The sequence below is a fragment of the Urocampus carinirostris genome, chromosome 16, assembly GCF_059441175.1.
Source record: "Urocampus carinirostris isolate Australia breed hairy pipefish chromosome 16, RoL_Ucar_1.0, whole genome shotgun sequence".
Taxonomy (NCBI): Eukaryota; Metazoa; Chordata; class Actinopteri; order Syngnathiformes; family Syngnathidae; genus Urocampus; species Urocampus carinirostris.
In genome coordinates this window covers 27,496,475-27,522,793 of record NC_142364.1, presented here as the reverse complement: position 1 = coordinate 27,522,793, position 26,319 = coordinate 27,496,475, and the positions used below count along the sequence as shown (strand labels likewise).

The 26,319-nt window shown below is 38.0% G+C and overlaps 1 protein-coding gene across 2 annotated transcripts in view; it reads left to right on the top strand.

The window, feature by feature from the left end:
• usp20 (ubiquitin specific peptidase 20) overlaps window positions 1-26,319 on the top strand; it is a 34,024-nt gene that overhangs the window by 1,081 nt on the left and 6,624 nt on the right. Inside the window, exons 2-22 of one of the 2 annotated variants that reach the window (XM_088356019.1) lie at window positions 1,306-1,359; window positions 2,205-2,267; window positions 2,357-2,506; window positions 2,572-2,668; window positions 3,630-3,699; window positions 5,530-5,643; window positions 5,784-5,862; window positions 7,217-7,462; window positions 7,565-7,685; window positions 9,453-9,602; window positions 10,437-10,549; window positions 12,045-12,217; window positions 12,449-12,543; window positions 12,634-12,667; window positions 12,763-12,808; window positions 15,444-15,624; window positions 15,715-15,841; window positions 17,940-18,109; window positions 23,379-23,460; window positions 24,990-25,098; window positions 25,184-25,286. In XM_088356019.1, coding sequence (XP_088212145.1) covers window positions 1,306-1,359; window positions 2,205-2,267; window positions 2,357-2,506; window positions 2,572-2,668; window positions 3,630-3,699; window positions 5,530-5,643; window positions 5,784-5,862; window positions 7,217-7,462; window positions 7,565-7,685; window positions 9,453-9,602; window positions 10,437-10,549; window positions 12,045-12,217; window positions 12,449-12,543; window positions 12,634-12,667; window positions 12,763-12,808; window positions 15,444-15,624; window positions 15,715-15,841; window positions 17,940-18,109; window positions 23,379-23,460; window positions 24,990-25,098; window positions 25,184-25,286 — 2,377 coding nt within the window. Of the gene's footprint in view, window positions 1-1,305; window positions 1,360-2,204; window positions 2,268-2,356; window positions 2,507-2,571; window positions 2,669-3,629; window positions 3,700-5,529; window positions 5,644-5,783; window positions 5,863-7,216; window positions 7,686-9,452; window positions 9,603-10,436; window positions 10,550-12,044; window positions 12,218-12,448; window positions 12,544-12,633; window positions 12,668-12,762; window positions 12,809-15,443; window positions 15,625-15,714; window positions 15,842-17,939; window positions 18,110-23,378; window positions 23,461-24,989; window positions 25,099-25,183; window positions 25,287-26,319 lie in introns of both variants that reach the window. The other variant, XM_088356018.1, reaches the window with a different exon arrangement.

Genomic DNA, 26,319 nt, shown 5'->3' with positions numbered 1-26,319 from the left:
GGAACGATTTAGATCACATGTTCTCAACTGGTCTGACTCGAGGACCCACCTTACACCTTAATGACAAACTGTAACCCAAATTAAGAAAACATTTCCACTTCATAATTGTTTTGGATTAAAGAATTGTAAAGTTTAAAGCACAGGTAATCGAATACATTCACTTTTTTTTTCAAAAAACAAAAAGACCATTAAAACAAAAATAATTTCAAGTAATGTCTATACATTGCGTATAAGCAACCCCCTAAAACTGCTTTCAAAATATTGATAAAGTGTGTACCTAAACATCAATAATCATTTTATTATTTACGCAACAGTTTTAGTCCGTTCACTGGGCCTTCCAGCAGCGCTTCAATGGCAATTGGGGGCGGCAGTAGCTCAGGAGGTAGAGCGATCGTTTTAGGATTAAGGGATCCCAGTTCGAATCCCGGCTTGTCCGTGTTACATGCCGAAGTGTCCTTGGGTAAGACACTGAAGCCCCAATACCCCCAATAAGCAGGTTAGCGCCTTACATGGCTGCACAGATCACGGCCGCTATTGGGAAATGTGAAGCACAATGTAAAGCGCTTTGGGAAGTCATTGACTTGAAAAGCACTATATAAATGCAGATCATTTCAGATCATTTCACTCGCGCAATATTTTCGTCTTTCACTATCGTATCTTTTGTTGACCAGACCGTGGTTGTCACTCCTCACTAACTTTCTTGGTACCCATTGAATTGTGCGTGAAAAGGAAATAAAACCAACAAAATTGCAATAAAATGAGATGTGATCACTCTCAAACGCGCCGATTGACTAACCTTGAAGAAGAGTTTAAAGGGCAGTAATGCCATACTGTTAATGAATGTCATTGACTCTCAGTAATTTATTTTTCTTAGCATCTTTTTGCCATTGCAAAGGCCAGTGACCCAATTTTGGGTTCCGACCCACTAGTTGAGATACATTGATTTAGATGATGACCTTAAAAATTTCCCAAATTTACACCAATTTAAAAAAAGCATACACTATTCCCTTCGGACACATGTTTATGTAATGTGTTATTGTATTGTACAGCTGTTTTTCGCCAATAGATTATTGTTTCCCTTTTGTCAATTAATGATTGATGTTGTTCTTTTATTGTGCTGTGCCTAAATAAACGGCCACAGATACAAAGTACTGTATTAATGGGTATTTAATCAATAGTCTGGAAACAAACCCCAACTCGAATAAGGCAACCAGTACAATGGTAAATCCTTTGCACTTTGTATTTGTATTGAACAAAATATTGAATTGTACTATCTGATAAGTCAATATTTTTGTCTTGCTACAGGGAACGTGTCAATCATGTGGCGTTGTGGGTCCAAATCTCTGGGCGTGTCTTGAGGTATTTTTATTATGGCTGTCTTTTTAAACGAGAAAGTTGTATAAGACTATGTTATACATACCTGTCAACCTTTGACAATTGATTCCCTTGTTTATGTTTGCAATTTCCCATATCAAGCGATAATTAACCTTACAGCACCTATTTACTCAAAATACAGACAGACTATGTGGAATAAAAACTAAGAATTTGTGTAAACATGTTTATTTTATCTACCATATAAACAACCAAGCTATATCAGCATCTTTCTTAGTTCTTTGCCCACTTGCAGTAAAATAAAGTAAAGCTGAATTTCACAGACTCCATCTGTTCCACAGACAAATTTTCTCTGTAAAAGAAACGGTAACAATTTAGTTTAATTTTCAACAAAGATGTCAGAGTATAACTTCACATTGTCTTCCTATACTCTGTTAGTACTTTCCTCACTTGGCTTAAAATTTTCTCTGTTGGCATTAGAGTAAGGAAGGCAGAGTAATGCACACATCAATAAAGGCTTGGATAACATGTTCTAGTGTACAGCGACAACATTAGAAAATCTACGATGACGTGTTATTCTGCTACCTGCGGTCTAGACAATTCGGATATGATCCAAAAAACGTCTAAATTAGAGGTAAACCGTATATGTTGCCAGGTATTTAAATATGAAAGACAAACAAAACAAGAAGTTCCCCCGAATTTTATTACTTCATTACTGACATTACCTTTAAACCGTTCTAAAGCACTGCACACTGATCATGACTGACTTCAGGCCATCATTGTTAGAAGTTTCAAATTACTGTACATTACTTTGTTTACCAAAAGTAAAGTAATAGCGTATCCCTGCTTTTATTTTCTCGGTCCACTTTTAGAATGACTGCCCATATGTAGGCTGTGGAGAGTCCTACTCGGATCACAGCACCCTGCATGCACAGGTAAGGCAGGAGTTACTGGTAAAATAAAAACTCACTTTTAAATCATGGCACCACAAAGATACAAAATAAACTCTTTGGCTTTCCTCTAGGCCATAAAGCACAACCTGACGGTAAACTTGACCACCTTCAGGATCTGGTGCTACATGTGCGAGCGAGAGGTGTTTCTTGAGCGGAGGCCCCCATTGACACCTGCATTGGTTCCTGCTGTTCCTAACCATCACTGCGTATCCCCAGAGCAGGTGCACCTCCATTGACCGAGCCATGATTTGCAGAATTGACTCAAACCATATTCAACGCTCTCCAGGAAGCGCCTCCACCCTCTCACCCGCTTAAAGCGGTGCCCATCGCCATGGGAGAAGAGGAAGGATCCGAATGTGAGGAGGATGAGCTTAAACCCAGAGGTATTGAAGATAAGGCTTTATAAGGTGCACCGGATTATATGGCGAATCTCTTTTGTCATATATAAGGTGCATGGAATCAAAACTATCGTAAGACCTATCGTTTTCATTCGTGTATAGCTGTTGTGCATTTCGTCATAAATCAGTGAAATGATTGATCAGACATTTTATCAGTCTAAAAATGTCGCTGACCAAAATTGCAAAACATTGTATGCACCAGGATTTGGACCGCGGTTGTTGCTGCGGAGTGTATACAATAATTTTACAAAATGAGCCACTCTCATATTATTTTAAAGGTTTAACTGAAATGAAGAACAACTCCTGCTACATGATGTAAATTACATACAAAAAGGCACTTGATTTGATCTCATTTTTACTTTTAACGAATGTTAGAAATTGGAGAAAACAAAGTCGCCCTGAAGGAAATGAATGAATAGAAAAAAGGCACAACGAAAGTCTTTGGTGTATCTGATAAGTAATCGGACTTGGCTTGGCGTGTATTTAAATCTTTCTGTTTTTGTATTCTCTAACATCCATTTCTTGTACTGTGAGTTCAAATAGTTTGATAATGTGATCAAATGTAATGCCTTTTTGTATATTTTCTGTTTCACTGTTGGCCTAGAAGTTAAGACTCGACACTTTCACTGCCCCGGTTCGATTCCCGGTCAACAATGTTTATCAAGATCAATCTTTGCACATGTAAAATACTGCACACGTATAAATACTGTATGCATTTGTAATCTTATCCACCAGGCTTTGCAGTATAATAATAATAATTTCCTTTGTATTATCAAGCACAACAGGTTTTAAAGTGCACTTTCAAATTTTTAGGTGTCCAGAAAATACGGTACTTGCAGGTTAATGAAATGAAATATTATACGACACTAGTGTCAGATTTGTACCCTTATTTTCAAGGACTAACATAATAAAAACAAAAAAGAGCCACTCCCATCTTGTTTTCTAGGTTTAACTGGAATGAAAAACATTGGCAACTCCTGCTACATGAACGCAGCTCTTCAAGCCTTATCCAACTGGTGAGTTGTTATGATAGATAGATAGATAGATAGATACTTTATTCATCCCCGAAGGGAAATTCACTCTTCCAGCAGCATCCCTAAGCTGAGAACAATCGAAAATAACTGAGAACAATCGAAAATAACACGGGAGCTGCTGGAGTGGCTGCCATTCGTGACGGCGCCGGAGAAACGATTCAATTTGAATCATGTACAAACAAACAAACAATTGAATCATGTACAAGAAACGATTCAATCTGAATCATGTACAAAGAAACAAACAATTGAATCATGTACAACAAACAAACAAAATATTTATGTTTCAATAAGTGGAGTGTTAATAAAATGGGGGGAAAATAATTTCTGATACTGATATAACCAGGTAAAACTAATTTTAAGTTACCTGTCCAAATGAATGTTGTGCCATCTCACCTTTCCCACTCTCTCTGCTCGCTCCTGAAACTTTATCAAATAGTCCAAAATTTTACCTCATCTTCTCCGCTCACCTCGTCGTCCTCTTCTCCTTCCACTTCGCACTACAGAGACTTTTTAGCTGAGCCGTCTCTTATGACACCATCCCCTGATCTAGACCAAACTAATGCAAGCAAAAATGCAATGGCAAAGCAAAGCCACTGAGGAGCTAAACGATAAAATTGGGGAAAGCCAGAAAATAACAAGAAGTAAGAAAGAAAGAAAAGAAGTAGCCATACCAGCAACAGATCTGGTACAATCTATTCATACAAGAAATCAATAAACAAATAAAAATATTTCAACAAGAACACGTTTTTAATTGAAAATGATAAAATGTGGAATGTCAAGTAGATTCTGGCCAGTGTTATTCAACCTTTTCATGATTGATAGAATATTATTTTGGCCAATTGCCCAGTGTTTCACTAAGAACTGATGGATGAATACATTAAAATAACTAAAACATAAACGTAATTTGCCCTACTGATGGATAAAGTTGTTCATTTTAAGTATTGTACGTCTTATTTTTAACAAACTAAAAATAATTGATTTTCTTTTTGCTTACTAATATTTAATTTTTAATTGTATTTTTACCATGTAATAAATAATAAATTAAAAATAACCATTAAAATGAACACAATTTAATGTCATCCGAGCAAATTTGAGTTATTCCTATTTTTTTTTTTTTTTTTTTTTTAAATGTTTAGACTGTAGGAAAGTCATAAAATGGTCCTTAAAGTAAGCTACTTGTTTTGGGGTGTATAGCAAATGCTGTAAATTAGCATTGCTGCTTTATTTTTAAATTCATTTAAGAAGAGCACATATTCCCTGTAGTGCCCTCACCTACCCTGATTCAGAACCACTTGTCAAGGCAATCTTCTTATCATTATACATTTGCATTTTTAATGAACAATAAAAAGGATGAGTAAAAAAATACTTGATTTTTATTCTTTTCTATGTTATTTTTTTTCAATTGAAGATGAAATAAATACAGTGAACCTTCATTAACCATGCGGGTTTACGTTCCAAAACTGCTATGGCAGGTAAAATCGGTTGAAGTTGAAAGTTTATTTGTTTTACAATGATAATACACGTACCTTTAAGTATTCTAATATACATCAAAACTAAAGAACAAACCCCCTTCGTGCCTTTTTTTGCAGGATGTTTTACTTATGTTTACATTTTAAAGCAACATTTAAGCACAGGTGGAGAAGAAGCGGAGAAACTGTTTAGCCAATCGAAATACAGAACACAATGCTCAATACAAATCAGCATAGTCACTGAAAATTTAACTGCATTGCAGCGAGTGTTCTCTGTAATGGTAAACAAATTTTTTCTAGTGATCTGCTGATTTACCTTTTCCTTTCTTTTGTTTCCGGGTAGTCCTCCTCTCACTCAGTACTTCCTGGACTGTGCTGGGCTGGTTCGCACTGACAAGAAGCCAGCTCTCAGCAAGAGCTACCAGAAACTCATCTCAGAGCTTTGGCATAAAAAGCGGTAAACAAACAATGTGGCCTAAAACATTATACACACAATATTCACTGACACCATGTAAGGCATAGCCCAACTCTCAATCAGAAACCATGGAACAGTTGAAGTTTTTACATTTGAAATGAATTTTTTTGGTCTCGTTTTAGACCCAGCTATGTCGTCCCTACTAGTCTGTCACACGGTATCAAGCTGCTGAACCCCATGTTTCGTGGTTACGCGCAGCAGGTAGGGACACGTGCAGCAGGGAGCTCCATCTCAAATGACTCAATGCAATTTAAAAAAAATTTTTACTCTGTGTAATATGCTCGTTAGTTTGTGTTCTTGTGTGGCTGAAGTATCTTAAATGTACTGTACATAAAATTTAGCTGTCCTATTCTAAGTGGCTGGTAACTCTGGTCCTGTTGCGTTCACACGTACAAAGTAAAAAATGTTTCTTGGGTCTGCATTTATTTATATAGCGCTTTTCAAGTCGATGTAGACCTCATTTACCTTTCCCTTTTGCACACTAACTCACCGATAGCAGCATCAGCCATGCAAGGCGACTACCAGCTCTTTGAGTGCATTATGGATTCAGTGTCTTGTCCAAGGACACTTCGACATTTAACACGGAGGAGCCGGGAATCGGACCTGCAACCTCTTGATCCCAAAATGAGCGCTCTACCTCCTGAGCTTATGCTGCCCTAATGAATGATCACTTAATTTTACACTGAGGTCTCACCCAGTCTTTTAAGAGCTTCAAGTGTGCGAATTGCAAATTAAAGTCGTGAAGGTTTTTTTTTTCTCCCTATATTCTACCATAACATCAAATATCCACATTGACAACGTGCACATTCAAAAAACAAATGTAAAAACAAGGAACACAGCTTCTAAAGCCGAGAAAAGCAAACACCGTAACCTCTAGCCACAATACACCCACTGCCACAAACATCAATACTCATCGAGAAAAAAAAACATAATTTATAAAGGATAAACTATAATTTTGAAAAGAAAAACACACATATATTAAATTAAATTTCTCATTTGAGCTAATACTAAACATATTATTATGCTCAGAGAGTTCGTTTTTTGCAGCTATTAACCTTTCGAGAATGGATCGATTCTAATCTTAAAATACTTGTACTGACATAAATTTGATGTTGTTTACATTAAAAAGATGACCATGTTAGCCTACCATACTATATGCATTGTTCTTTTAAAAAAACAACAACATCCTATTCATAGATGTCATCTCGAAATAAAATATATTTTTTGCAACTAAAGTTGCATTCTCCTTGAGACTATGGACACATATGAGCACAGATCAATAAATGGCCTTTATTGTCATTATACTAGTATAACAAAATTGGAGTTACTCCTGTTCTCCCGGAGGTCCAGGATGATCACCTTCGTTTTTTTGTGTATTCAAAGCCAAACTGTTAAAAAAAAAAAGAAAAGGTTACCAGTTTTCCCCTGCCTCCAAACAGGACCTGCAGTTGGGATCATTTTCGATTTGTCATTTACATTTGAAAGTAACAATTGTTAACCCTTGAAGAGTAAGTCAATCATTTTTAATTTGTCATAAATTGTCATCATCCAAAAGGACACCCAAGAATTCCTGCGTTGTTTGATGGACCAGCTTCATGAGGAACTAAAGGAGTCTCTGACTGAGTGTGGTGGCGGCGGCAGTGGAGAGAGCAGCGACGGTGAGGAGAGGCTTGATGGTGACCGCTCGCCCGCCGAAGATGACTTCCTGTCCTGCGACTCGGGTTCGAACAGCGATCGCGGTGAGGTGGGGAGCGGCCCCTTTGGGGATGTTGACCCACCGGTGCAAGATGAGTGCAACAGGGTGAGCACAGCAGGCGACGGCTTCTACGGGAACGGGATCTCGGAGAAGGAAAGGCTGAAAGAGAGGCGGGTCTCCGGCTCACCTCTTCACGGGCCCTCGCAGGATATCGACGAGGATGCGGATGTGGATACGACTGTCAATGAAAGAGCTGAGGCAGATGTCCAGGAATATACCGAATCCCTACATCAAGAAAACAATCAAGGACAAGAAGAAAATAGCTCACGTGAGAAGCTTAAGCAGATCACTCAGCCAATTTTTGTTATTACTGTATTTTTTGCACCAGATTAAACCCCCAAAAATCGCCTTTTGTGACACTTTTTTCCAAATACAGTGAAGAAAATAAGTAATTGAACACACAGCAGATCATTTCATTTCATTTCATTTTACAGCTATTTTGCTATTTCTCCCACTTAGAAATCATGGAGGCATCTGAAATTTTCATCGTAGGTGCATGTCCAACTGTGAGAGAGATGAACTAAAAAGAAAAATCCAGAAATCACAATGCATGATTTTTTTTAACCATTTATTTAAATATTAACATTCATTTTCTCAGGTGTTCAAATACTTATTTGCAGCTGTGCCACACAAATAGTTAAAAAATCATTGTGATTTCTGGATTTTTCTTTTCAGTTTAGCTCTCTCACAATGGACATGCACCTACGATGAAATTTTCAGACCCCTCCATGATTTCTAAGTGGCAGAAATAGCAAAATAGCAGGGTGTTCAAATTCTTGTTTTCTTCATTGTATAAGGCACACCAGACTATAAGAAGCATTTAATCAAAACTACTCAAAAAAATCAAAGAGTGTTGCTTTTGCAGATTGATTGATTAGTCAGAATAAATCATAGATATATATAATTAATCATAATTGCATAAAATTGGATGTAACCAGAATCAAACCCAGATCATGAGTGTGCCAGATCCTATCCACTAGAATACAATGGATACAGACGACACAGGAATAGGCATTAGGTCTTATCTCATATTCACAGTATTTTAGTCTTGGTACAAAATTGTTGATGGTACTTTTAGGCTGGTGTTATCAAATCCCTTCCTACGCATCGAGATGTCCTAACAATGCCCGGTGTGCATGCACAACATGTACAAGTTTCCGTTCTGCCTATCTTGTGCTTTTGAAAGCGATGATACATTCAGTTGAGGGGGAGAAGTACTCACGATTTTTGTTTTTATTTAGTCTTGTTTGACTCTTTTAGTACTTTAAAATAATGTTTCAGACGTAGCGTTTAAGCCTGGCATTTTTTTCTGCGGTTGCTTTCTAGCATGGTGTTTTAACTACGATAATCATGCAGTGTATGTATGAATGTATGCATGCCAAACCCTCGTTTTATATCAAAAGTTCTGTTAGCCATAATCCTGAGTTTCACTGTTGCTGCTTTTACTTGATTCGAAAGGAAACAAAATTGCTGCTGTCAGGACAGCCTACTATAAGACGTCTCGGCAGGGTAGGTTTCGACAACACCAGGCCGCCAGAATTTTGTCAGACATTAAACCGTTCTGTAGTACAGCCAATTCGCAAAGTCTTTACGAAGCGCAAGAGATTCTAAACCGAATGACAAGAAAGGCATTTGGGGAGGTAATTGGCTTATTCTGAACTGAATGAAGAGAACGGCATTGTGGGAAGTAATTCGGTCATCCTGGAAGATATAGATAAATTAATGGCTGCTCATGTTTAAAATGTATGTCACATATAATGCCTAATTTGAGCTCAACTGAAATCTCATTCTCTATTCTAACATATCTGGTGCCGTGAATAAAATAATTGTGATAATGAGATAAGTATCCATGTCCCTAGCAGCCTGTTAGGCTACCAAGAATTGCAAAAATATGGTACTGCATGTCCAATTCTGTCAGGGTATCAGAGAGGCACACGTTTACATGTCTGGCCTATGCCGTGTTATCGGGTACAACTTTTAGTTTGGAAAATAAGGTAAAATCAAAATATTGTACATGAATTATTTTATCCAGCAGAGCCGGATAATGAAGTGCCAATGCAGCGTCCACATTCAACTCCTTGCAGCCCTGTGAGAACCCTTCAGGAACTTCATTCCAAACTGTCCTCCACGCCACCTCGCTCAAGCCCATTGCGATCTGCAATCTCTTCTTACCCGTTCAAGAAAGGTTTGCCCACCTTGGCTTGCTCATTTTAACCATTTACAGACGTGAAACAGTATTATAATCACAATCAGTGTTGCCACAGTTACTTAAAAGTTATTTTGCTTAATTTCCGATTTTAAAAATTGTGTTAACTGTGTTCTTGGTCCTACATTTACACTCTGCAACAGTCGAGAACTTCACAACACAAAAATGCAAATATTTGCAAAAAAGCTGAATATTTTCTGAACAGCTCACGTCTACTTCCCGGGACATGTCTCGATTAGTCACCAGCATATAGATATACACATGTACTGTATTTTGTGGAATAATTGCTGTATATAATTCGCTGCCACGCTACAAAAAAAACAAAAATCTGGTACAAATCCATTTATTGAAAACATTTACATGTACTACATGTAAAAACAAAACCCTCTGAACTATAAATGTACATGTATGTAACTGAACAGACTCTTTAAGCAAAGGTGCTTTTCAAAATGGCCGCATGGATCCAAGAGAAAATTCGGTAATTTCATCAAATTCATCAACTTAAAACTTAGATCATACAAACGTTGTTGTGAGTGTTAGATGGTGAAGAAAAAGCAAGGATTTAAAAATAATTACCAGTTGGTAATTCTATCGACTATAGGAAAAAGAAGCGTATTTTTCTCTGCATTTTTTTTCTCTCTTATTTTTGATCAGAGTGCTCCTATCAGTGCAGGAAGATTTACAGAATGGCCGCCTGAAAAGCCCGATTTTCCAAGACAATACAAGCCTCCATAAAAGCCTTAAACCTCCCCATAGAAAGACTTCCTATCACTTGTACTAGCACTCTCATGTATGGTATCATTTTGTTTACAGCTCAGCTGCTATTGACCTCCAGGAAGAAGAAGCAGTCCCACTATCGTAGCGTCATCTCTGACATATTTGACGGCTCTATCCTGAGCCTGGTCCAGTGTCTGACGTGTGATAGGGTAAGTTTATCTTCCAAATGGAACCATTAAAACAATTGAAGAAATTCTATAGGTACATGCTGACCACCAATTTGAGTTTCCTGTAGTTTAAAAAAACTATGGTTCAATGTACTGTTAAAAGTCCCTGTCACCGGCCATGTGCTCACCTACGCTGCATTGTGAAAGTATTCCACCTGGTGTTTATCTTTTTGGCACATTTCAGGCTTCAAAAAAATAGAGAAAATAAACGGTTTTTGACAAGAACCAACAACAATTGAAATTTATTGGATATTTTATGCTTTTTTTTTCACACAAAAGAGGAAAACATGGCAGTGTGATACTATTCGACTCATTTATTTTCAGTAGAAAAAATCACTCCATCTGTTCAGTGAGGAATTTTCAATGATCCAATGTGGACCTCACTGACTGATGATGATAAAAACTGCCTGTATGTAATCAAGTCTCCGTATAAATGCATTGTTCTGTGATCATCTCAGGATTATGTTTAGCGTGCAGAGAGCATCTTGAAGACCAAGGAACACACCGAGCAGGTCAAAGACAGTTTTGGATGCAAAACAATTTCCTAAGCTTTTAACATCTCAAGGAACACTGGGAAAGCAATCATATTGTAATAGAAGTATTGTCAGACAAATGCAAATTAACTAAGACACGGCTAGCCTTTTTAACAAGTCCGATCAGAGATGCAACCAAGAGGACCAGGATCATTCCAGGTAACTGCAAATATCTGCAGCTGAGTTGGGAGAGTCTGTCCATATGACAACTGCACAAATCTGGCCTTTATGGAATAGTTGTTAGAATAAATACATTGCTCGATGAAATCCTTAAAAACTCTTGTTTAAAGTTTTCCAGAAGCGATGTGGGAGACAAACCAAACACGTGGAAGAAACATGCTCTGGTCAGATGAAAAGAAAATCGAAGTTATTGGCTATTTTGAAAAACAAAATTTTTGCGCGAAGGCAACACAGCTAATCACCTTCAAAGCACCATCCCTACTGTCAAACATGGACCTCCTTGTTTGGGCCTGCTTTTCTTCAGCTAGGACAGCGAAGATGTTTCATATTAATTGGGAAGCTAAATGGAGCCGAAGACAAGTCCATTGTGGAAGAAAACCTGTTGCTCTTCTCAAAAGACCTGGTCAGAAGAGAAAGTTTCATGGAATCCTTTGCTCACTGCCTGCTTCTTAAATAAATTTACTTTTCAAGATGTCAGTTGTTTCCCTATAACAAATAATTGAGGGCTGTTTTGAAACAAGCTCACCAGTGATCGGACACTATGACTTGCTATGACTGTAATGTGCGGTATTGGTATTATGCCAGGATTTATTTGTTTTTAATGAAAGTAGTCGTCCCCGCGACCCTACTGAGGGTAAGCGGTGCAGATAATGGATGGATGGATAAAATAGTAGATGTTAATCCTATAAATATTGACTCTACTGTATCATATTCTTTCAAAATCATCTCAATTTATGTAACTGAATTGTATGGCTGAATTGCAGGTATCTACAACAGTGGAGACCTTTCAAGACCTATCGCTCCCTATTCCCGGTAAAGAAGACTTGGCTAAGCTGCATTCCTCCATCCACCAGAACTTGCCCGTCAAGACCACTGTGTGCCCTGAGACATACGGCTCTCAAGGCTGGATCACCTTCATTATGGATTCCATACGCAGGTTGGTTTTTATTTTAATCACAGAGAACCTCTTTATTGTAGAGAGAAGACAATCAGTACAGAGGAAACAAGTGCTTGCTTGAAATCATTACGATAATTGTTTTTATGTAGAAACAACGCAGAATAAGACAAGCTTTCCCGTCCAAACGTTTTAGAACAGCAAATGTATTCCACTGGATTTGTCAGTAATGGCAGGATAATGTTTTCAAGTGGGTCATTTGCTCTGGACTAGGTTCGTGGTTTCTTGTATACCCAACTGGTTCTGGGGGCCTATGGTGACCTTGGAGGACTGCTTGGCTGCCTTTTTTGCCGCCGATGAGCTCAAAGGTTCACTCTTGCTTGTTGCAACTTTGAATATGTTGGGGAAAATGTTTGACTTGATTCAGTGTCCGTCTGCTGTCCTTTTTCATTTTGCAGGAGACAACATGTACAGCTGTGAGAGATGTAAGAAGTGAGTGTGTCTATATAATACAAACCCATTCATCAGTGTATTGATGTCATTGGTCACTAAAACACAATTTTCTGTTTGAATTTTGTTTTTTGCAGGTTGAGAAATGGTGTCAAATATTGCAAAGTGCTTCGACTTCCAGAGGTATTCATTATTTAAAAATAAATAAATAAATATATATATATATATATATATATTATATATATATATATATATATATACTGGACTGTCTCAGAAAATTAGAATATTGTGATAAAGTTCTTTATTTTCTGTAATGCAATTAAAAAAACAAAAATGTCATACATTCTGGATTCATTACACATCAACTGAACTATTTCAAGCCTTTTATTATTTGAATATTGCTGATTTTGGCTTACAGCTGAAAAAAACTCAAAAATCCTATCTCAAAATATTAGAATACTTCCTCAGACCAAGTAAAAAAAATAAATTTATAACAGCAAAACTAAATCAAACATTTGAAAATGTCCATTGATGCACTCAGTACTTGGTTGGGAATCCTTTTGCACGGATTACTGCATCAATCCGGCGTGGCATGGAGGCAATCAGCCTGTGGCATTGCTGAGGTGTTATTGATGCCCAGGATGCTTCGATAGCGGCCTTCAGCTCATTTGCATTTGTAGGTCTGGTGTCTTTCATCTTCTTCTTAACTATACCCCACAAATTCTCGATGGGGTTCAGGTCAGGGGAATTAGCAGGCCAATCAAGGACAGTGATGCCATGGTCAGTGCACCAGTTACTGGTGGTTTTGGCACTGTGGGCAGGTGCCAGATCATGCTGGAAAATGAAATCCTCATCTCCATAGAGCTTTTCAGCAGATGGAAGCATGTAGTGCTCTAAAATCTCTTGGTACACAGTTGCATTTACTCTGGACTTGATGAAACACAGTGGACCAACACCAGCAGCTGACATGGCTCCCCAAACCATTGCTGACTGTGGGAACTTCACACTGGATTTCAAGCAACTTGGATTTTGCTCCTCTCCAGCCTTTCTCCAGACTCTGGCGCCTTGACTTCCAAATGAAATGCAAAACTTGCTTTCGTCTGAAAAGAGGACTTTGGACCACTCTGCAACTGTCCAGTGCTTTTTCTCCATAGCCCGTCAGACGCTTCTTCCGTTGTCTTGAGTTCAGAAGTGGCTTGACCATGGGAATACGGCTATTGTAGCCCATTTCCCGGACACGTCTGTGAACTGTGGCTTTTGATACCTGGACTCCAGCTTCAGCCCACTGTCTTTGAAGCTCCCCCAAATTCTGGAAGCGGCTCTTCGTCACAATTTTGTTAAGGCTGCGGTCATCTCTCTTGGTTGTGCAGCGTTTCCGGCCACATTTTTCCCTTCCAACAGACTTTTTGTGGATATGCTTTGAAACTGCGCTCTGTGAACAGCCTGCTCTTTGAGAATTTTCCTTTTGTGTCTTACCCTCCTGATGGAGGGTATCAATGATGGTCCTATGGACAGCAGTCTTCCCCATACTTGTGATTTAGTTTACTGAACCAAGCTGAGTGTTTTTAAGGCTCAGGAAACCCTCGCAAGGTGTTTCGAGTTAATTAGATGATTCAGGTGATTAGTTGAATAGCCTACTTGTATACTTTTTCATGATATTCTAATATTTTGAGATAGGATTTTTGAGTTTTCTTAAGCTGTAAGCCAAATTCAGCAATATTCAAATAATAAAAGGCTTGAAATAGTTCAGTTGATGTGTAATGAATCCAGAATGTATGACATTTTTGTTTTTTTAATTGCATTACAGAAAATAAAGAACTTTATCACAATATTCTAATTTTCTGAGACAGTCCAGTATATATATATATATATATATATATATATATATATATATATATATATGAACAAATAATGTCTGGCCTAAGAGCATCCGTTTAAAAAAATAAAAGCTATTTCATTTGAATCAATTTATTAAATCTTGAGGCATAAGTTGTGATTCTTTTCCTCATAATTTGCACAATTAATTGAGGCAGCCATTTCATATTTCTGATTATCTTTTATAGTTTAATCGTCATTTTAAATGTATTTTATTAAAGGGACAGTATGTTTTATTTAGTTACCCCTACAGGTAATAAATGTATGCGTTAAAAGAAAAAAATAACAATATTGATTTAAAACCAAGCAAAAATACATGAAACATCAAATACATAAACATGCCTTTTATTTAACTAGTCTTAGGTTGAGATATTTGCCTTCATTTTAGATATCATGAGGCTCACATAGAGGGAATTGACTTGATTGTCTGCCATCTTGCTGCTACGGGTACCTCAAAAAGGTTGAGCGAAAAATAAGAAGTTAAATGGTGCTTTTTTGCCTCTGTGAGTACCCTCAAAGTCTTTGTGGAAGACTAATTTGGGGAGGTAATTGGCTTATTCTGAACTGAATGAAAAATGCAGAAGTTTGATCAAGTCTCCATAGCTTGTATTCTTTCTTGTGCTATGTAGCACTTGTTTTCGATTGCACTACACTACACAGTAACATCTGGTGGTCAAATATTACAGTGCCAGTTTGAATGTCGAAATGGGCAACCACATATTCCACACTATTGCTAGTGATTGTGAGGGTTTATGGCTATAATATATTCATTTTGAGAGGAAAGAGCTTTTGACTTTTGAGAGATATTTTTTGCAAATAACTGTGATTTTTGCTCCTGTTTATTCCACCCATTTTTCAATTGATATAGTCAAACTTCTTGCTCGTTTCAACCCGACCACTGTTTTCTTTCTCGAGGTAACAATTTCATTGTTTCACTTTGCAGATCCTGTGCATTCACCTGAAGCGCTTCCGGCACGAAGTCATGTACTCGTTTAAGATCAGCAATCACGTCTCTTTCCCGCTGGAAGGCCTGGATATGCGTCCTTTCCTGGCCAAAGACAGCCCATCTCAAGTTACCTCGTACGATCTGCTCTCCGTCATCTGCCACCACGGCACTGCTGGAAGTATGACGACATCCAGAAAACAGAAAAATAAAATGTGTTCATGCTTGCAAAGTTGATATGAATACGGACTGCTCTGTTTTTTTATGACAGGAGGACACTACATCGCATACTGTCAGAACGTAATCAATGGTCAATGGTATGAATTTGACGACCAGTATGTCACTGAAGTCCATGAGACGGTAGTGCAGAATGCAGAAGCTTACGTGCTTTTCTACAGGTAAGCTTTGAGCAAGTGTTATATAAATATGGCTTGTGCAACTTATTTTTATTGTTTTATTGATTCAAATGTTTTGTAATGGACAATTTCATAAACTATGAAAGTGATTTTACCCCACCTTCAGTTACTACTATTTCGGGCTGGGTTCGGGCATTGAATGTCAATCATTAAGTTGGGCCAGGCATCTCTCTCTTTGTCCCTCTCTGTCTCTCTCTCTCTCTCTCGCCGGTTTTTGTTCTTTTTCTTCGTCAAGGATCTGTTCATCATGTATGCTGTTCGGCGCACTTACTTTTAATCAAGTGACTTAGGCGTCGTACGTACTTTGGGACTGAAGTGCACACTTGATTTGAGGGACCAAGCCAGAAGTAAACCTGAAGCTGCACTTTGTCACTGCATGTACTTCAGCCGAAGCATGCACTTCGGCACCGAGGCGCTCATTTTGGCGCCGATGCGCGCACTTCGTAATGCTTCAGGTTTACTTCGGGCCCGGTCCATCAAATCATGTTAATCGGTCAGGCTCGGGCTGGTTCAGGCTTTTATACCTGCGGGCCGGGCTGTATTTTTTTCAGGCCCGATCTTAGTCAAGTCAAGTCATGTTTATTTGTATAGCCCTTAATCACAAAGAGTCTCAAAGGGCTGCACAGATCACAGATTATTGCAAACCACAGACAATTATTACACCATCCCCTGATCTAAAACCTACATGAGTGCAAGGAAAAACTCAAAAACCCCAATATGAGGAAAATGAAGAAACCTTGAGAAGGGAGCGCACATGAGGTAATCCCCCTTCCAGCATGACCAGGCTGCAATGGATGTTGCAATAACAAATGATACACAGATATCGTCAACATGAAATATAGGTCATTCATAAGCTATAGAATAGAAGTTTGTTTTAAGCTTAGATCTTACCTCTTTATGACAGTAATACCAGTGATGGGTCGTGCATTTAACACCTAAGCCTTGAATGGTGCCATGTCTGAATCAATCCAAACCTCAATTAACTATTATATTGCTCTAAAACATTTACTGCAGGTACAGCTTTAACACATATAAAAATAATCAATAATAACCTCGTGAAATTGCACTTATGTAGCAATACAGCCACAATTTACTGACCAAATATCCTTTTTATCAATGCACAAAACCTATCCTCCTTTCTTTCCTTTAGAAAATTTTAATTACTCTGTCGTACAGATTGTCAGTGTATTTCTATTTCATCAAGAAGTTCTTTTGTATTGCCACTGAAGATAATGCTGAAAGTTGAACATGTCCTTTCGTGTTTCTGGCCATTTTTTCATTCGATTTTGAGTTAAAAGTCTGTTGGACAGAAGCCTTGGACACGGGGATTATTTTCTTCACATTTTTGATGTACTACTTTTGTAAAAGTTTGTGAAACCGCAGACGTTTCGTTATGCCTTCTAGAAGGCCACGGTGTCAAACCAATAGCGTTATCTACACTTATTTTTTTGCCTCAGGGCCTGCAGAAATGACTGTGAAGGGCTGACATGGGCAACAAGTGATGGCTGCAATCTGATCGGTTAAATGCTTTAATATGAAAGCACACATTTGGAAGTGGCACAACCAGGGGAAAAGCAATTAAAGGGAGTTGACTGACAATGTGTAAATATTTAGGTAATTACAGCCAAAATGTCATCAAAATCACATGACTCAGATCTTTTCAAGGTCAACTGAAAAGGCCTTGCAGGCCCTGACGGGCTACCACTGAGTAAAACATATTGCAAAAAATTAAATTGTTGCAGATTGATTCAATAAAAAAGACGATAATACCTTTATTGTTACTTCAAATAATTACAATGAGAATACGAGCCTTTGAAAATTAATCACGTAACTGCGCTATATAAAATTGAGCAGAGATCTTTTCTCCACAAAAAACTTTCCCTGCCCTAATTTTACTTAAGATGAGTTTAGGACTTGTTGGCTGTAGACCTTCTTTAACTCTTCTTGTACCATTATTATGCTGTATCTCAGGCAGTATGCCCAGCAAACGATGGTATATTGTAGTATTTTACTTAAATACTACCCTTGTGTGTGGACTATATTACTTGTGTATGAAACAATCATTTTTGTTTTGGCGTAGGAAAAGCAGCGAGGAGTCTATAAAGGAGCGTCAAAAGGTGGTGGCTCTGGCCAGCACCAAGGAGCCCTGCCTATTGCAATTTTACATTTCACGAGAGTGGCTCAACAAGTTCAACACTTTTGCCGAACCTGGCCCCATTGCCAATCACACCTTCCTTTGTCGCCATGGAGGTGCGTGTCATTGCTTGTTGCGATTAATAAGCAAAGATATGTTATGGTGAGAAACAGTTACCCTCGTCCTTAAATAAAATAATTTTATAGAGAGGATTTTCTTGAAAAAAATCTGCATCTTATAGCAGGGGCGGGAAGACTTTTTGATTAGGTATTTATTGGCCGGAAGTGCCACGCAATAAAGGAATTGAATATTGATTAGATTTTTATTGTATCTACCAATAGTCTCCTACCAGATACCTTGGCAATAAATGAGGGTGGGGAAAGATCACATAGGTGGATCCATTTTTGCAAACATTGCATTCATGCAAAAAAATAAATAAAGGCAAAAAAATGAGATATGTCTTTGTAGAAAAGCAGTGACAATGTGAATAAATAAGCATACATACATTTGAGTATTTTTATGAATTTTTGTTATCTCTAAATAGACCCTTTAATCAAATTGGTTTTGCAAACTCAGAATTAAAGCACTAATTTTGATGATATGCATCGAAAAACTCGACTGCTCAGAAGTGTTTTTTTTTTCATTAATTTTGATCTTTATTGGAAAAAAATCAAATGAAGCCAGCTATTTTAATATTAGGGACACTGGGAACAGACTTCGCACCAAATCAATTCATTTTATTAATGGTACTTTTTTTTAAAAAACATTTTATACATATTACATCATATACATCATCATACTTTCAACATTCAGTGGGCCAAACTAAAAAGTAGAAAAGAGTCAGCTAACCCCTGTCTAAGAAAGAAAAGGTCAGGATTTTACCAAGAAAAGAGGAAAGAAAAGAGAACCGGTAGTTTGAAAATGCTATTGATTTAACTATAAAATGTTTTACTGTAAAATACAAAAAAATGATATTATTTTTATTCGAATAATAATATATAATACAAGAGGAAAGTTGAGTTTTATTTCTATTGATGGAATCTTATCATTTCTTTGAAAAAAAAAAACTCCCTGAGCATTTTTGAAGAATACTTTTCATTTTATTTCTAATGAAAGTAATCATTAAGATATTTTGTCACAAAAACGTATATTATTAACGAAAAAGTTAATTTTATTTATGGAAAATGTCACAGTTGCTTGTCTTTCTTCTTATAGAACTGCAATGCATAAAAATGACCGCTAAGTGGTGCACCTTTACCCTTTAATGTATGCTCGGGAACTTTCTACCATGCTATCTAATTGGACAATCTTTACTTTCCTGGAATTCTGAAGAGCTGTATGGCCAATGCTTTTACCTTAAAGAGACAGTGCGTATTATTTAGCGCCTCATAGTAGTCAAACAAACTCCCGTCATTATTTACAAAAATAGTAATTCAAATAATTAACAATGCATTTTTGGAAGTAAGCTGAGAAATTTGCATTTATTTTATGTAACATACAAGGGGCTGACATAAATGTCCCCCATCCTGCTACTACGGGTACTGAAAGACCTCAAAAAGGCTGGGCAAAAAATAAGAAGTTCAATGGTGCTTTACTGCCACTATGACTCTTCGTAGTTTGTGTTCTTTGTTGTGCTTTTTTAGCGCTCGCTTTTGGTTGCTCTATACCAGTAATTGTCAATTGATCTGACGTATTGATCCGAGTGTCAAACTTACCACCGCACATTAATTACAAATCAAGGGGAAAAAAAATCACTTCTCAAATGTTTGGAATGTGTACTTTAATGTTTGGAATGTGTACTTTAAAGCAGATATAGTAGAATATTTTCACCTTTTCTCCAAAACCAAAATAACCAGAAAAACCAAAATGATTTAATGTACCGTATTTTCCGCACTATAAGGCGCACCGGGTTATAGGGCGCACCTCGAAAAAATAGTTTTTGATCCTATTTTTGACATACATAAGACGCACCGGATTAAAAGGCGCTACAATGGGAAAGTGGACAAAACAGTCAGATAGTTCAGTCCAACTTATTACCCCCTTAATATTCCCAAAGCTTGCAAAGACGCAAATACGTGTCGAGAACACGTGCGGATGCGGTGTCTGTACGATGTCACTCAAATGCATCGTTCCATCATTCGGAAGGTTAAAGTCTTGGGATTCAAGATCCATTCCTTAGTTTCTATTTTCTTTTTCGCTCGCAACTTTACTGTGCATATAACAATAAACACTTGGAATTGAGTTTAATTTAAAAAAAGACACTTCATTCCATCCATTATCTGCACCGCTTATCACAGAAACATCGAGTTCAGTCTGAAACAAGATATATAGCCGGAGTAGCTCACCGAAGTCGTTGTGTTCATAATAATGTGCAGCCGTGGTCCTCTTATATCCGTGAGTGTAGTAAATCCAGGAGAATAAAATATTTACAAATACAGTATAGTAAAAAATGTTTTCTGTATGCCGTCAGCCACGTGCTATACACATTCATCTTTTTCGGCCAATTGCAGGCTTTGTTTTGCCGTTTAAGCCAATGCCAGCCTGTAAATGATAAAAAGGATCCGCCTCTTGACCTCCGAATAACTTTAGCCAATAGTGATCGAGTCAACTGATGATTGACACATCTGTTTTGGCCAATTGCAGGCTTTGTTTTGCCGTTCAAGCCAATGCCAGCCTGTAAATGATAAAAAGGATCCGCCTCTTGACCTTCAAATAACTTTAGCCAATAGTGATCGATTCAAATGATGATTGACACATTGGTTAGCCAATGAAACGCCGGTAAATATGTCATTATCTCATTTTACTGATAAGGAGTGTAATTTATCCTTTGTATGTTTCTTTTCCTAGCATTATTTTTCCAAGGTGAAGGAGTTTAAAATGAGTCCGTGACCACCTTTTGATTCCTTACCCATCAGTTGAGGAACTCGTTTTTACACAATATGTTACATATCATGGTCAAATAGTACACTGTCCCTTTAAGAAAATAATACAGGACTGTCTCAGAAAATTAGAATATTGTGATAAAGTTCCTTATTTTCTGTAATGCAATTAAAAAAACAAAAATGTCATACTTTCTGGATTCATTACACATCAACTGAACTCTTTCAAGCCTTTTATTATTTGAATATTGCTGATTTTGGCTTACAGCTGAAAAAAACTCAAAAATCCTATCTCAAAATATTAGAATACTTCCTCAGACCAAGTAAAAAAATAATTTTATAACAGCAAAACTAAATCAAACATTTGAAAATGTCCATTGATGCACTCAGTACTTGGTTGGGAATCCTTTTGCACGGATTACTGCATCAATCCGGCGTGGCATGGAGGCAATCAGCCCGTGGCATTGCTGAGGTGTTATTGATACCCAGTATGCTTCGATAGCAGCCTTCAGCTCATTTGCATTTGTAGGTCTGGTGTCTTTCATCTTCTTCTTAACTATACCCCACAAATTCTCAATGGGGTTCAGGTCAGGGGAATTAGCAGGCCAATCAAGTACAGTGATGCCATGGTCAGTGCACCAGTTACTGGTGGTTTTGGCACTGTGGGCAGGTGTGTGTGTGGTGTGGAGGCTGCAGCGCTACCGACTGGGGTAGTGTGAGGAGGGTAACGAGGACAGCAGAGAAAATAATCGGGACTACACTTCCCTCCATTCAGGACATTGGCCAGAAGCGCTGCCTATCCCATGCTAAGAACATTATCGGGGACCCCTCTCACCCCCATCATGGACTGTTCACTCTGCTAGCCTCTGGGAAGAGGTACTGCAGTGTGCGGTGCAGGACCACCAGGTTCCGCAGTAGTCTAGTCCCCCTGGCCATTAGACTGTTAAATGGTCAATCTAACATATAGTTAACCTAAATCTTAACGGCTGCTAATCTGACTTTTTGCACTACTGGCAGTTCTTTATAGCTTGCCACTCCTTGCACATTTGCTCTCTGCACTATTGTACTTACAGCGTTATTGTTACAGTGTTAATGTTACTGTTTACCTGACTTGTTAACCTGAATGCCCATTTTGCACATCTGGTTAGCTACTCCTCTTGCACTATCGGCACAATGGTATGGTAAAATACTATACGTAGCCATAATACAATACAACTTTTACTTATATCTGTACATTCGAGGAAACTGTGCGGGTCAGATGTATCGACATTTCGTTCTGTATACACGTGTACTAGAATGACAATAAAGTAGATCTGAATCTGAAGGTGCCAGATCAGGCTGGAAAATGAAATCCTCATCTCCATAGAGCTTTTCAGCAGATGGAAGCATGTAGTGCTCTAAAATCTCTTGGTACACGGTTGCATTTACTCTGGACTTGATGAAACACAGTGGACCAACACCAGCAGCTGACATGGCTCCCCAAACCATTGCTGACTGTGGGGACTTCACACTGGATTTCAAGCAACTTGGATTTTGCTCCTCTCCAGCCTTTCTCCAGACTCTGGCACCTTGACTTCCAAATGAAATGCAAAACTTGCTTTCGTCTGAAAAGAGGACTTTGGACCACTCTGCAACTGTCCAGTGCTTCTTCTCCATAGCCCAAGTCAGACGCTTCTTCCGTTGTCTTGAGTTCAGAAGTGGCTTGACCATGGGAATACGGCTATTGTAGCCCATTTCCCGGACACGTCTGTGAACTGTGGCTTTTGATACCTGGACTCCAGCTTCAGCCCACTGTCTTTGAAGCTCCCCCAAATTCTGGAAGCGGCTCTTCACAATTTTGTTAAGGCTGCGGTCATCTCTCTTGGTTGTGCAGCGTTTCTGGCCACATTTTTCCCTTCCAACAGACTTTTTGTGGATATGCTTTGAAACTGCACTCTGTGAACAGCCTGCTCTTTGAGAAATTTCTTTTTGTGTCTTACCCTCCTGATGGAGGGTATCAATGATGGTCCTCTGGACAGCAGTCAGATCAGCAGCCTTCCCCATACTTGTGATTTAGTTTACTGAACCAAGCTGAGTGTTTTTAAGGCTCAGGAAACCCTCGCAAGGTGTTTCGAGTTAATTAGATGATTCAGGTGATTAGTTGAATAGCCTACTTGTATACTTTTTCATGATATTCTAATATTTTGAGATAGGATTTTTGAGTTTTCTTAAGCTGTAAGCCAAATTCAGCAATATTCAAATAATAAAAGGCTTGAAATAGTTCAGTTGATGTGTAATGAATCCAGAATGTATGACATTTTTGTTTTTTTAATTGCATTACAGAAAATAAAGAACTTTATCACAATATTATAATTTTCTGAGACAGTCCTGTATGTAAGATTGAGACGTATTCATCAGTTCATTAGTAGGTTGTTTTTGTGCAATTTGTTTCTATTCCGATACTGGGAGCCAGCTACCATCATTTTATCTCAAGAGAAATGTCTTTTTCCCCCCACTTTGTTTCCAGGCATCCCGCCTAACAAATACCAATACATTGATGACTTGGTTGTTATCGTGCCACAGAATGTGTGGGAGTATCTTTACAACAGGTGAGCATTTTCAACATCTGCTATCTGTTCAGTGAAGACAACTTTGTATTAAAGACAGGAATGTACACAGTTTGCTTTTATAAACATAACATTAAAACATATTATTTGTGATTTTCAGATAAAGTCATTATATACGAATTTATTAACGCAATTTTACTGGGAAAATGTTGTTTGTCTATTTAAAGCATTTGTAAATTTTTTTTGGTGACCGGTACATTTTGTTTTTTTAAAAGAAAATGTTATATTGCTCATGAAACACAAAATCTAATTTTATTTTATTAACCATATATCTGTTGAGGAAAATGGTATAAAATCACTGAGACATTTATTTATAAAATGTGGATTTCTTTGAATTAATCTTGACTAGTACTATGCCCTGCGACTGGCTGGCAACCAGTTCAGGGTGACACCTGCCCACTGCCCGAAGATAGCTGGGATGGGCTCCAGCACCCCCGGGACCCTACTGAGTTTAAGTGGTGCAGATAATGGATTGATGGATGACTAGTATTAAGTTTAGCATAATTGCATAAATGCAAATTTATTGGACATATACGTTTTCCCAAAGTAATTTTTTTTAATTCACAAACAGAATAAGCAGTTATTTGATTATTTAATATTTTGGCATGATTATTTTTTTTTCGTGGCTGATAGGATTGACATTTTTTTAAATTAAAAAATATCCCCCTTTTTTATTCGATTACACTTTTACAGAAGTAAGAAATAAGAAAAAATTCCTCCTCCCAAGTCCTCATAAATAAAATGTGAGCATTTTGATTTGCTTCAGACTCGGTCCCTCAAATCAGGTTGATTGGTCAGGCTCGGACTGGTTCTTGCTTTTATACCCTCGGGCCGGGTCACATCGGGCTCTTATTTTTTTTAGGCCCGATCTTACATATACCTCTAATGCACAGGCAGACACAGGCTGAAAAGAATAGGGCGACCGTTTAGCCGGACAGAATGCTGACCATAATGCAAAATGAAAATCCACGAAGAAGCGAAACTGTGAACCATAAACCACGATACAGTGTGGGATTACGATAGAATTATAAATTTCTCGATAAAATAATTTCCTTTTCATTCTGAAATGGCATCATTTTCATATTATACAAAATATTTTTTTCTACAGAAAACAAGAACATATTAGAAAAAAAATGTGAATAAATAAACTAGTCAAGTCATGTTTATTTGTATAGCCCTGCACAGACCGCAGATTTTTGCAAACCTCAGACTATTATTACACCATCCCTTGATCTAAAACCTACATGAGGGCAAGGAAAAACTCAAAAACCTCAACATGAGGAAAATGAAGAAACTTTGAGAAGGGACCGCACATGAGGTAATCCCCCTTCCAGGATGACCAGGCTGCAATGGATGTTGCAATAACAAATAATACACAGATATTGTCAACATAAAATATAGGTTATTCATATGCTATAGAATAGAAGTGTGTTTTAAGCCTAGATTTAAACAGTTCCACTAATGTCCTATTTCTTTAATGATGTTTGTTATTCTCTTTGATGGACACGCAGTTTCGGAGGCGGCCCCGCAGTCAACCATCTGTATGTTTGTACGATCTGCCAGGTGGAGATCGAGGCGCTAGCCAAACGCAGAAAAACAGAAATTGACACCTTCATCAAGGTCGAATCTATTTTAACGTTGCATGGCTCAGTTTTTTTTTTTTTAAAGTAAGGTCCTGACGCTGGTGTTTTGTCACGTGCTGCAGCTGAACAAAGAGTTTCAGGCCGAGGAGGCGCCAAACGTCATCTTGTGCATCAGCATGCAGTGGTTCCGCGAATGGGAGAGTTTTGTAAAAGGCAAAGACAACGGTAACGAGACGTTTAATGTCACTCCTTTTCTAACGTGCTCCACATTTTATTTCTTTATTGCTTGCTATCTTGCGATGACTGCTCAAGAAAGCAATTACTTGTGCATTTTTACTATCACATCTATGTTTTTTTTCATTTTATTTAAGTTTAAGACCAACGGATGGTATGTGTGTGTGTGTGTGTGTGTGTGTGTGTGTGTGTGTGTGTGTGTGTGTGTGTGTGTGTGTGTGTGTGTGTGTGTGTGTGTGTGTGTGTGTGAAACACAAACAAAATGTCACTGCTTGTGGTTTTACCGTAAATTCAGGACCACGGAGCACACGGGATTAAAAGCCGCTCGCTCAAATTTAAGAACAAAACCCAATTTCATCTATATACAAACCGCCCCAGATTTTAAGGCCGGAAGCTTAAACAGACATCGAAATGAACTCATTTACAATTTGTGTAAAATGTAAGCCCTATGTCTAGAAAACAGCGCCAGGGCAACCCTACTGTGGAGTGCCAGATTGCAACGCAGACATGTCTCCTTGTGTTGTCGTGGAAATGGACCAAGTTGCATTCTCTTGTTATCGTTCCTCGATGATTAAAGGAAACTTCAGTGACCTGTCAATGACGCCGATGATGCAGAAAGAGAAGTGTAGCATTTTTGATTGAAGATTTCTACTGCTGTTAAATGTAAATGGTCTGCGTTTATATAGCACTTTTCAAGTCAATGAAGAATGTGCTTCACACTTTTCCCTTTTACACACTAAGTAGCCGATAGCAGCCTCAGCAATGCAAGGCAATTACCTGCTATCGGGGGCATTAGGGATTCAGTGTCTTGCCCAAGGACACTTCGACATATAACACGTAGGTGTAGGGAATCAAACCTGCCACCTCTTGATCCCAAGAAGAGCGCTCTACCTCCTGAGCTAATGAGGACTTAATTTGTGGGTGAAGAAGTTAAAAAATCCGGAGTAGATTTTAAATATTGAATACAATACTGTCAAACCATCTGTTTTGCTCCCTTTATGTATTATATGAACAATGTTGGCAA